The following is a 13,405-nucleotide window of genomic DNA, read 5'->3' as shown; positions in this document are numbered from 1 at the left end:
CTTGATAGTAATATATATATGAAAATCCCTGAAGGATTTAAGATGCCTGAAGCACAAAGTTCAAAACCCAGAGAATGTTATTCTGTGAAATTACTAAGATCATTATATGGGTTGAAGCAATCCGGCAGAATGTGGTATAATAGGCTAAGTGATCACTTGATGAAAAAGGGATATGTAAATAATTCAATATGCCCTTGTGTTTTCATTAAGAAAACAACATCCGGATGCGTAATTATTGCTGTATATGTTGATGATTTAAACATCATTGGAACAAATAAGGAAATTCAAGAAGTTGTGTCATACTTGAAAGAAGAATTTGAAATGAAGGATCTTGGAAAAACCAAGTATTGTCTGGGTTTACAAATTGAACAAAAAGAATGTGGAATATTTGTTCACCAGACAAATTATACAGAAAAGATCCTTAAACGTTTTAATATGGACAAATCAAATCCTTTAAGTACTCCAATGGTTGTTAGATCATTAAACATAGAAAAGGATCCATTCCGTCCATGTGAAGATGATGAAGATATTCTTGGTCCAGAAGTACCATATCTAAGTGCTATCGGTGCCCTTATGTATCTTACAAATTGTACAAGGCCTGATATATCTTTTGCCGTAAATTTATTGGCAAGATTTAGCACATATCCAACAAAGAGACATTGGAACGGAATTAAACATATATTCCGTTATCTACGAGGAACGACAGACTTGGGACTTTTGTATTCAAAAGATGCTAATCCAAGTATAATTGGTTATGCCGATGCTGGATACTTATCTGATCCACACAAAGCACGTTCTCAAACTGGATATGTATTTACTCGTGGAGGCACTGCAATTTCTTGGCGTTCACAGAAACAAACACTTGTAACAACTTCATCAAATCATGCCGAGATTATTGCACTACATGAAGCAAGCCGTGAATGTGTGTGGTTAAAATCAATGACTCAACATATCCAAATCTCATGCGGATTATCATTCGACGAGAAGCCTGTGATACTATATGAAGATAATGCTGCATGTGTTGCTCAAATGAAAGAAGGATACATAAAAAGCGACAGAACTAAACATATTCCTCCTAAGTTCTTCGCATTCACCAAGGAGCTTGAGAAGAATAAATGTATTGATGTTCGTCACATTCAATCAAGTGAAAACTCATCAGATCTCTTCACAAAGGCACTTCCTACGACAATATTCAGAAAGCACATATATAATATTGGGATGCGCAATCTACGAAATTTGTGAAGAATTGTTCGTGTCAACATGAGGGGGAGTTTACGTGACTGCACTCTTTTTCCCTTACTATGGTTTTTATCCCAATGGGTTTTTCCTAGTAAGGTTTTTAACGAGGCAGTATAAAAACACGTAATGTATACAATCATTATGATCATCATCACAAGGGGGAGTGTTGAAAAATTATTTAAAAATGTGTTAAATATTTGTGTTGAAAATGTGAATGTTGAATGTTGAAAATTAGGTAAAATTAGGTGTTGAATATTGAAAATTAGTGTGTGATGATGTAGGTAATGATGTATTTTATTTTTGGATTATTTGTAAAAATTTTCTATAAATAGATCTCTCATTTGTGAAGAAAATCACAATTGAGTTGAGAGAAAAATATTATAAAGTGTGTAGTGTGATAATTTTGAGAGTTTGAGATTTTTACTTTTTTACCGTAAATTTTTACTTTTTCACAACAAGTACATTAATATTAATTGGCGCAATAGTCTAGGAATTATTAGCTATGATACAACAGCGTAGGAGGTTTATTTATTTTTATTTTAAAAAAAAAATTAGCTTTTACCTCTGTATATATTATAATTTATTTTTTATGCATCAAATTGTAGGTTCGATTTCTCTCGAGTTTTTTTTATTCTTTTCTTTATCTATTTATTTTGTAATTATATATCAAAATTGCTGTAGTCCCTCGCTATTTCTTACAATTATATTTTAATCATCATTTAAATATAAACCAAATGAATTATAAAAAAATATTGTATAAACACGCAACGCTTGCGTCGGTGCACTGGTATAAATTATTTGAGAACATGTATTTATAATATTTATCTATAATATATAAATGTTGAAGTTTTCAGTAGTTCAATTTTTTGATATTGATTAATTTTGACGAAAATATCTCACTCATTTAGATAAATAATATTTTTTTATATAATTTACTCATGACTACAATAGCTGATATACTTTAAATATTCAAAAATTCACATATTATCTCACAAATCATATATTCATGTGAATCAGCTCCATCTATTAATGATCATGACTATGATTCATATATATTATTTTACACAATCATCGTATGTGCGTTGTTCGCTAGTTAATATTAATAATTTCTGTAGATGATTTCTTATAGAATAATTTATAATTAGTTGTAATAATAATTTGTATGATGGTTTTTTTTTGGCTATTTTAGTGAGTAATAATGTTATAAATTATCATAATTTCGAGTAATTGTTTCAGTAGAGTATGTTTGGCATTTTAAAACTTGTTTATTAATTTTAGTATCTAATATTTGTGAATAAAAATACTTTTTTTGGTGAAATATTTTTGATGTATAAGTAAATATAATTGACGAACTATGATACCAAAATAAATTATTGTACACTTCCCGAACCTTAATAAAATGAGTAAGTCTCTTGTGAGATGGTCTCACGAATCTTTATCTGTGAGACTGGTCAACCCTACCGATATTCACAATAAAAAGTATTACTCTTAGCATTAAAAATAATATTTTTTCATGGATGTCTCAAATAAGAGATTCGACCCAAAAAATTGATCCGTGAGAGCTTCTCACAAGAGTTTTTGTATAATAAAATATGTTAGAATAGTACAGATGATTTACCTTAAAACAATAATTTAAATAATATTTATGATTAATTCGTAATTTTATGATTTATTCACAAAATGAATTACCGATGACTCGTGGTATGGTGGGGCCCACTGTACAGTATGTATGTTAGACACGTAGCTACTTCCTCCCTCGCTTTGCATAAGAACTGGTATCGTTTCAAGCTCACTCCACACTCCAACTTCAACTTGTACGAGCCCTAGATTTCATCGAAATCACGCAAAATGTCTGTGAAGCACAGCAGAATCGGAAGTGTTTCGAGTCCAGTTTCCACGGCGAGCGTCTCCTACGACGGAAAGGCCAAGGTTATTGAGGCTGATGACACCAGCGAGGCGTCACGTCGGAATATCTGGACCGTTCCTTCTCCGGCGAGCGTCGTCGAGCCTGATCAGGTAACAGTTAGTGGATTCCTTGAGCGGTGTCATTATTGTAAGAAGCGGATGGCTCAGAACTCCGAGATCTTCATGTATGGGTAAGGGAGTGGCCTTTTCTGGCTTTTGTTTCTGTACCTTTTGTGATTGTGACATGTGTTTCGATGTTCGATTCTTTGGAGTGATTTCTCGTGTATTGTTCTTTCTTGTTAAAATCGAACGCTTTTCCAAGGTTCATCATAGATATTTTTAGAAAAATCGAAGTTGTACCTCTTGAATGCATCAAATCTCAAAGTTTTGTAAGTTATCATGAATTATTTTTTTCATGTCTTCTATTTTAATTGGCTATTCTGTTGTTAGTCTAAAAATGTTTGTCTTTCATCATATACGAGATGAGTTAGCCTCTCAAAAATTTTATTGATAATTTTACTGCGGTTGGTGGAACCGATGTGATCAAAATATTTCCCATCTGGTGAAGTTAATACCCACTAGCGTAGATACTGAACCAATACTTCTTCTTTTCCATGTCTCCAATTCACTTCGTTACCCGGTCAAAATGGAAAATAGAACATAGTGTGGATAATGCTTTAAGAGTGAGATGGGATCTTCTTACTCCAGCCAGTGCGTGTGATAGTTCCTAAGCAGGAGAGAATCGATGCAGATAAGGTTTCGAGTTTTAAAAACCAATATATTATATATTAAGTGTAAAAGCCTCCCAATCATAAAACTTTCCATATCTGATCATAAAAATATATATTTGTACCAACGTATCTTTCACTTGATTCTTTTATTTGTTATGATTGAACTAAATGGTTGTGCATCTGTTTTCTCTAATCTAATTCTTGATTCCAATTCAACCAGTTATAACGGTGTCTGTGGCTCACCTAGTTTCATTCTGAAGTTCATTTTTATATTATTAGTTATCCATAATTTGCTTCTACCATGTTCTTTTCCTTATATTTTCTTCAGTTCATCCTTTGATTAGTTTTATTTTTTTCTCTGTTGACTGTAATTAAGTTATGACTAGGACTTTTTCTGTTGCATGTAGTTTTTGTTGACTAAGTACCTTCGATTTTGTTGTTTATGATATTTTTGTGGCCTACAATTTCCTAGACATTGTCTTCAAATTTAATTATATCTGTTATCCTTAAACACTCCATTGATTTTTTTGGTTTGATCATAAAAAATGATCTGAAACATGTCTAACTTAACTTTTTCTTTATTCATCATCATGCTGATATTCTCTGCTTCGTGTTTCACTGACGGTTCAAGATCAGATCAAGATTTGGAATAAAAATATATCACATGTATTTCTTGTAATAATTAATAATGACACTGATGATAATTTATATACCAATTATGTTTTAAGTAGTGACTACATTTGAATGTACCATTTGTTGCAGTGATCTCTGCGCATTCTGCTCTGCTGAATGCCGTGGGTTTCAGATTGGATACGACCGATTGGCGGAGAAACAGGCAGCAATAACGAAACAAAGGGCAGTTCAGGGCCAAAAGATTCACAGTTTGAAGGGTTGGCTTGGTTCTTAATTCAGGTGTGGAGACCGTGGAGTGTAGCGTTCGGTTAGCAACTGTTGTTGTCGTCTACACCTCTCAATTTTGGGGTACGAGCTTGCCCAAGAAAAACATGTGATTATGGAATAGTATAGCTCATTAGCAAGATAGGGAATACTTAAAATGGGTCCATTTAGTCCTCTTCCACTTATATTTAGTTTGATATATTGTCTTCCAATACAAATTAATGAACCCGAACTCTTCTCATTATTTGGTGATAACTAGTCCTACGGAAAACCTTGTTTCTTTACATGAGGCTGAAGCATGTTATAGAAATTTTGCATGTGTTTACTGACTGAAATTGGAGTAACATTTAGTGTCCAGATTTTTTTACCAAGTTCAGAAGAAACACCCCCCAATCTCGACCTTAAAAAGGAAACTTATCGTGCATGTGAATATCTGGAGAATTAATAAAATATAATTTAGGACTTATGGCCCCAAGCTCACAAAAAACAAGAGCAAAGATGACACAAGTTTGATCAACAATTTGTTTACAACCTAAGCTGCTTTAGGAAAAAAACTTATGCGACCTACAATGTATTAGAAGTAAACCAATTTACACCAGAGAGTATTTCTGATCATAAATAAAATATTTGTAATAAAACATGTTATTGAAAGTCGCTAAAATATTACCAACAGTTTTGGTAGTATCGTCGCTGCCTGCTTGAATGTTTCAACTTGAGGTAAATGTAGAAGGGAACCCGTTACTTCATAAGGAAGATTTCTATACAATTTGGCGTGGATTCATTATTCATTCGTGTTTAAGAGAGTGCATCAAATTTGCTCTCGTATTGGCTTTAAGTTAGCTTCTTTTACAATTCCAACCTGCAAAGACATCGAGGAACAATTGGATGGGTAAGAGGTAAGTTTGATGTACAAGAGTGAGGAAACCGAAAGAAAAAGACAACTGTGAATCCTTTCCTCATATGAAGCTCAGTTGGACGTATGGTTCATATCCATGTGTGTAAGGAAGCAACTCTTCAACCTCAATTCGGGCACTCATATGACTCGTGCTTTTCTTGATTCGACTATGGTTAATAGACTCAACTTCTGCCAGAAATACACTTTATATACTGGTCTATGATCTGAAAATTTCGACTCCCCACGAACATATGACAGCTGTTGGAGGCCACGACCATGCCATAATATACGATCACACCTTAATGAACATAAGAAATTTAGTCATCTTGAAAAGGTTTCGTTCCGAAAGTATAGATGGTCAGACAATGACATAGTCAAGTGAAGTTTACACGTATTATTTTTTTTGGAGGAGTTACCATGCAGGTGTCCGCCGTTTCTCTCTTGGGTGCCTGTTCTCCCCAGCGTATCTGTCTGAATTATTTGAATACTTGTATGTTGGAGGGAAATATATTTTCCCTTCGTTCCATCCCGGAAAAACACGTCTCTGTCTCTGCTCTATCTGGAGCTGCTTTAAAGAAAGGAGTATAATTATTGACTGTGCCATGGATTTAAATGTAGAAAGAAGCAGAAGCTAGTTTGGTGCAAAGACATGCTGATTGAAATTGAACCCTGAAAATTTCAATACCGGTTTACATACAAGTTTTCCTCTCAACTTGTAAATTCAAATTATACAGAATCATACCTTATTTCCAAGATAGCCCATCAGCCCTCTGCCTACGCAAGATACCTTAATATTTTGAACAGCTTCCTTGAGATCACTCTTTGTCCATGCTGAGAGGAAAATCCCAACCATTTGCTTACTTGCAACTAAACAATACCTCGATTTCCCAGAATATCGGCCTTTATCATCCATGGAAACAGAACCACAGTATGAGAAAGATGAATGGCCCATGTGCACAAGGTAAATCAACTAGCTCATTTTCATCATCATTGAAGCCTTCCCATTGGACAAATGGATCATAATTGTCACATTGTCTATGCATGTAGTTTGCATTATTGCATACACTAAATCGACGATCAACTCTAGGATGTGGCATCAAAATGCCATTTTCGACTAGTCTCTTGCTATGACTTAATGAATGAAAAGATCGACGGTGGAATAAGGTGGAAGCGTTTTCTCTATTCAATCCTTCCAAGTCATAATCAATTTCAGTGGTCGGATAAAGAACCGAGGATGGTGTACAACAACTATCGTTCCTGTCAGAGAGACTGTTCAAGGTTTTTCGAACAAATGTGAGCCATTTCCTAGCAGGGCCATTGTCTTCAGGGGCCAAAACATTACCAGCATTTAAAGGAACAATTTCTTGAAACCTTAAAATTTGATGAAGAGACCAACAATAATCATTAGTATACAAAGATCTAATAGAAGTTTGAAGTTATGATTGATTAACTGACCCAAGAACATAGATATCAGCAGGAGGAGAGGGGTGTAGCCACTCTTCAAGATTTAAATAACTAGGTGGAGATTTTCCTGCTACATTCCATGTTGCTACAAAGATCTATTCCAAATGTGAATTTTAGAATACTGGATAAATTTTAGACTATAAAGTGCAAATGAAGCACAAACCTGTAGTTGGTCAAATCTGTAATATGGGAAGCATCACTGCCGATCTTATTTCGTTTGAATGATTTCCCTGCCATTTCAATTGGGAACATTAGGCATTAGATTTACGAAAATGGAAGGAACCAGACATGCTTAAAGAACTGGTTGATCCAAGCCATTTCGAGACCGGTAAGTCCAAATATGGAACTAGAACCTTTGGTTATGGTTTCGGTTCCAACATTATTTGATTAAATAATGAGTAATGCTACATGTACTACCAAATTTATACAACAATTCTTACAGCACAAAAAATTCAATACAAAAATTCTATTTATCAAAATCTCACGATAAATTCAATACAAAATCTCACGAAATAATAACAAAATCTAACGATATAATAACAAAATATCACGATATTAATGTTTTACATATCGTTGTACGATATTTTGGTTGTACCTATAGCATTATTCTTAAATAATTTGCAAAAAAATTAAATGTATAAACTGAACCTGTTTTGCTCATCTTGATATTGAATGTCCCCCTCTCCGAGGAGATGTTCCTCTGTTCTTCATCAACTCCCCAAAAAGCTGAAACATGAAAGTTCATGAATGCTTTTAAAGCTGTTCCGTTCAATATAGAAGCAGAAGAGCCGTTTTTATCCAACATGAATCATTTGAACAAACCGAGCCCAAAAGCCCCTCCACGACCGCGGTTGTTTCATCATTGTGCGTAGATGAGTCCAACCATTCTAGGACTCTCCCTAGACCTAGGACGCAACCCTCACGAGGTTACGACCCCGCCTGAACGAGCCCCTGTCTAGCTATCACAAAAACCGATCACTACAACCCATACCATGCAAGGAAACCCTAGGGTTTAGCTTCTCCCAAGCGCGACTCCTTATAGCTACTGTACAGCCATCGTTCTTTGCTTAAACGACTACTTTTCCAATCCTTTAATGTCTCCTAATGACAGCATGTCCTTTAGAAATCACAACACATCTCAAGAGAACGTAAAAACTTCAAAACTTCGAAAAATATTCATCCAATCGTCAAATAATTTGATCAATATAATTTTCATGCTTCAAAACATAAAACACACATATTATGATTTGAATTGTACAAAAAGAAGGTTTAGAAACGTGTCTTTGTGTTTAAAATACTCGAAATACGAATACCTAAGCGGTGGAACTTCGGTGACTACCTTGGGATGCAAGGGAGTCGGTGATCGTTGTTGGAAAGAAGAACGAGGAAGAAAATCGAAGGATAAATAAAATCGGAAACTCCTTTGCCAAGGAACCCAAGTTCAGCCGTTGTTCGTTCCTTTCTTTAAATTTGCATTCACGTAATTTGTGTGTGTTTCGGTGTGTGTGGGTGTTTATGTGTGTGTGGGACTCTTTTAAATAGAATTAAATAAGGTTACATAACACTTAATTAATTAGTTTAATTAAGCCTAGCTCTTTAAATAATTAATTAGACCCATTAAGATTATTAAAATCATTAGACCTCAAATTAAAAGATTTAAAAATATCTATTTACAAAAAATCTCATATAAAAAACATAAATTTCTTGCTCCCACTATTTAATTTAAATTTGACCTTAAAAATTCTAAAATTCTTAAATTATTTCAAATAAATATTTTTTTAACTAAAAATAAAATTTAGCTTTTAAATATTTAACACTTTAATCGTCTCTGGTCCTCTGTCCCTGCCCAACCACTAATATTTGTCTGAAAATTTTTAAATTCTACAATCGAACAAAATTACACAAATTAATCATTCAATCACTCAAAATATATCATTCATGTATCTAAAATAATTTAATTAAAATATTTTAGCAATTTAACAGTTTTCATGCATGCGGTTTACGTAGACTGATTTTCGGGCTTTACAAATCCTCATTCCTTAAATAAAATTCCGTCATGCAATTTAATAGTTTTCATGCATGCGTTTTACATGGACTGATTTTCGGGCGTTACAACTATGGTTAAGACTTCCTGAGTCAATAAAATCACTAGGTGCGAATGATGTAGGTGAGGATTTTAATTTTAAGACAGGAGGGTTAAATGACTGAACTGGCTGGGCGGATGGTGCACTAACCCGAGGACCAATGCATTGCTAGATTTTCCGCACAGTTAGACTTTTACTTTACTTTAAAGATTTTGTTGACTTTTGGTAGTAAAAGTGGGTTTTGAGAGGAGTTTGACGTTTATGCTATTTTTTAAAAATGCTATCTTTAGGTTTTGTTTGACGTTTACGATGTTACGACTTTTACTACACTTTTGGATTTTGAGTAAAATAGATGGTGATTTTATTTTAAATGGTACAAAGTATATTTTAAAGGAAAAAAGAGTTAGAGACGTTTTATTTTTAATAAAAAAATGTTATAATATTTTCCGAATTGGAAATTTGTTCGAATGGATTTTTTGGAAATTTATTCGAACATGGAAGGAACATTCTCTTGCTGTAGTACCATTTTTTCACCCAAGGCATAACGAGAGTTTAAAATTTTTAGTTTCGATGTTCGGAACGTTTTTTGGGCGTCATGAGAATTAAACCATGGATGAGTGTCTATAATTGTTTACCTTTGCGTATTTAACTCCGGCTTCGACTATTCCGATTTTTAAACGGATATAACACTTCTTGTAAATCTATTCGAACGGATCTTCCTCTTTTTGATCGCCTAATCAAGTTCACGATCGGAGACTGGATTCTTTGAACAAACTTTGCGTTGAGACTGTATCTCAAGAATTTCAGAGATCCTGCGACGATGATGGCCATAGAAGTAGCCGTGAAATTTATCTTCAAAAATTTCAAATGGCCGAAATTTTTTTGTGGGAGAATAGGAAGAAAAATTTTGGTGAACAAAATTTGTGTATAAAAATAGTCATATTTCATATGACCTTCAATGAAATATTTATAGAATTTGATTCATGATCACATGATATGTGCAACTAAGAAATCACTTTTCCAAAATGCATATGTCTTACTCTGGTAAGAGATTCTTAGTATTATTAACTCATCATATCACATATGATATCTTTACCCGTAGGCAAACGATGAATCCTCGACTACAATAGATCTCAAAACTACACCCAACTCTGCCACCTGATGACCCTCAATAGAGTTAATAAACAGATCAAAGTGTATACTTATACGTCTCGAGTCAAAGGAATAATGATGTACAACCATAAACACAGACTATTTCATTCGATAAATGATAACCACTTAGACACTCCGAGATAGGGTTGTTCAGTGAATCATTAAATGATCACTCATCTGTGTGAATGGACATCTCAATGCTCTTACCAATAAGACATGACATTTACATCACAGATGTTAGTCTCAAGCTGAAGCGGTCTTTATCCTAATTTTATACGGCTGATTCGATTAGAAACCTGTTTAAAATATATGGTACATTTTCTAATAAGTTTCATGATCTTACGTTAAGACACATACATCATGGTACCTATTTTATATTCAAATACTTTATCTATGTTGCTTGCATATGTATACAAATACAGTAAATATCATAATTGAATAAAACCGTAAAATATTATTAAAAAAAATATTTTTTTTACATTAAAGTCAAAAAAACTCAAACCACAAGTTGGTTCGCTCAACACCTACTCTAACATCCCGATCATATCACATGATAATAAATATTATATTACTGATGTATTACAATTATAATATTATTAAATTACTTCACCGGCACAGGATTACGGCAACTGTAATATAAATATATTTTTTTTTTAGAGAAAGTGTAATATAAATATTGATTTACTCCGGTGGGTTACAGTTAGGACAACGTAATATACATTTTTTTTTTTAATTTAACCGAGATTAAAAGAAATCGCACTTCAAATAAAAATAAATAAATAAAATTGCAAAAATTCATTATGGTAAGGCAATGATCATATTGCTAACATTTGATAATATTTCTGAAATATTTTGCATCAACCAGCACTATAAATAACAACAACTAATTGGTAAAAAAAATCATCATTTGCGAGTTCTACTACGTAGATAATCACCTTTTTAAACAACTTTTTGCTCGAAAAATGGTGAAATTTCAAATCTGTTGCATGTTCTTGATCGTTGCCCTTGTATCAGGTATTTGCATTCTTTTTTCTTTTTTTTTTTTTTTTTTTTTTTTTTTCCTTTTTATACAATGAGGCTTAACTAACTAAACAACTCACTCAATCCGATCTTGCATTCTGCTGAAGCAGACCTGCTGATATTTGACAATTTGAGGTTAAGGTTCTGATATTATATCGCATTTGTTATTCTATGCAGTGGGAATGAAGGGTCGGATGGCTGATGCAGAATGCTACGAGATACATCACGAGATCCTGTGCCCAGATATGAACACGGATAAATGTTTGGCATTCTGTAGGAGCAAATTTGGATTTTCAACCACTGTACAATGTATCGAGGCTGTTGGGGTTCCAGGCCCTTTCTGTGTGTGTAACGCGTGTTAATTTGTGTTCTTGAGTTATGAATCAAAAACAAAACACTTTCTAATAGTGATGATTTGCATCCTCCCGGGGTCAGAGTTTGCTTCATTTTCTCGAGTCGAATTGAAATATTTACAAATCTATGAAATGTAAAAGAACAAGAACAGATCTTCTAATGCTTTTTAACAAGACTGAATATCGATCACTTCAAGTGCACGTTTATGGGATGCATAATTTACAGAAGGCGCCCGACAAACCGCGAAAGAGATAAGCTAAGCTAGTGATAATCTAAGTAAAATGGGACAGAACCCTTTCACGTGTTATCAAAAAACTAGCTTTCTGCTGCTCTGAAAAGGCTCAACAAAGATAGAAACAGGTTGATGACATCTAAATACAAAGCGACGGCAGCCCAGATGTATTCATCGTATGTGTAGCGTTTGATCAGATTGTCTGTGTCGTAAATGATGTATCCACAGAAGATGATTGAGGCCAAACAGCCGTAGATCATGACACTCACCCTACCCAGTGGAAAAAGGATCTGCAAGTTAAGCCGGATCCATCCATCAGCGTTTAATTACTAATCACCATCTCTCAATTCTAATGGATCAAAATCAGGGGCCATCTAAACAGGTGGGAAATCAACATACCTGAATCAATGCAAATAGCATAAGCACCACAATAGCTCCGAACAAGAAAGGTCCTAGGAAGTTGAAATCTTGTCCTCTTTTTGCGGCCCAGAATGTATACAGTGTCAGGCTAATGACCACAACGGCGGTCAAGATAGCAGACTCCATAATAACTTTCCCTGTTACCCAGTTCAAATCATCCAAATGATAAAAGAAATTCACATAATTCACAACCAAGAATACTAAAACCACAATATACAGTTATTGTGATAAGCTATTCTATACTCTACCATGTATCATCAGGACCAAAAAATCAATCGGAAGTGTGAATTTTTAGTGAAAAATACAAATCTTTCCAATAAAAACTGGAAATAAAAAAAATACTTATTACCACTAGTATATGCACAAGTTAACCCCACTGCAAAAGCAAGCGCCACTGTAAAGATCCCGAGCAAGAAATAGTTCAAAGGATGCCTCTGATAATAGTAATACAACGGGCACAAAACTGCAAAACCAGAACACAGACCACCAAAAAAATCGAAACTTTAACACAAACCTCAAAACAAATAACTAGTCAAACACCAGAAACATAGAAACAATCAAAAAAAACCCATACCAATAAAGGGCGTGATGATCAGAACTATGTAAAGCGCTAAACCAGCCCCAGTTGTGGCAAAGAAACGTGAAATGGGATGAACAGTCACAACTACAACAGCAACACCTATCGTGAGAAGCAACTGGATACTGACTATTGTGTATATCTTCCTAATAAACGACCAGCGGAGTTCCGGGCTCTCCAGCATCATCGGGTATAACGGCTGCTGGCCCATTTCCTCGTCATCCTTCCGGTAGGGCTGACCCCACATCTTCAACAAAATTGCTCGACGTTCAAGAGTTGTGGTCTTTTTCGCCGAGTGAGGATGCTGAGTTTGTGGGTTTTGGATCACTTGATCGCTCGGTATTGAAGAAAGTTAAAGGGGTTGGATGGAATCCCTAGAGAATGATGGAAACTTCTCGATGTGTCGCGGATAATTTCTCCAGCTTAAGGCATCTC

At 34.4% G+C, this 13,405-nt stretch overlaps 1 protein-coding gene, 1 long non-coding RNA gene and 1 pseudogene across 2 annotated transcripts; 1 reads left to right on the top strand and 2 right to left on the bottom strand.

Moving 5' to 3' along the window:
* The first annotated feature begins 3,013 nt into the window (after positions 1–3,013).
* Positions 3,014–5,056, top strand: LOC140957779 (uncharacterized). Its single transcript, XR_012171689.1, has 2 exons — positions 3,014–3,335; positions 4,638–5,056. It is a non-coding gene; the product is annotated as an uncharacterized lncRNA (long non-coding RNA).
* Positions 5,057–5,454: 398 nt separating this feature from the next.
* On the bottom strand, positions 5,455–7,936 carry LOC140958034 (type IV inositol polyphosphate 5-phosphatase 7-like; annotated as a pseudogene).
* Positions 7,937–11,880: 3,944 nt separating this feature from the next.
* LOC140957388 (protein LIFEGUARD 2-like) lies at positions 11,881–13,405 on the bottom strand. Its single transcript, XM_073414620.1, has 4 exons — positions 12,968–13,405; positions 12,743–12,856; positions 12,373–12,530; positions 11,881–12,263 (listed from the first exon to the last, which is right to left on the bottom strand). Exons 1-4 carry the CDS (start codon positions 13,215–13,217, stop codon positions 12,057–12,059), a joined length of 729 nt encoding a protein of 242 aa, XP_073270721.1. The 5' UTR covers positions 13,218–13,405; the 3' UTR covers positions 11,881–12,056.

This window comes from Primulina huaijiensis, chromosome 14 (genome assembly GCF_012295235.1).
Source record: "Primulina huaijiensis isolate GDHJ02 chromosome 14, ASM1229523v2, whole genome shotgun sequence".
Classification (NCBI taxonomy): Eukaryota; Viridiplantae; Streptophyta; class Magnoliopsida; order Lamiales; family Gesneriaceae; genus Primulina; species Primulina huaijiensis.
The sequence above is the reverse complement of the archived record's forward strand: the minus strand, read 5'-3'. Positions and strand labels throughout refer to the sequence as shown.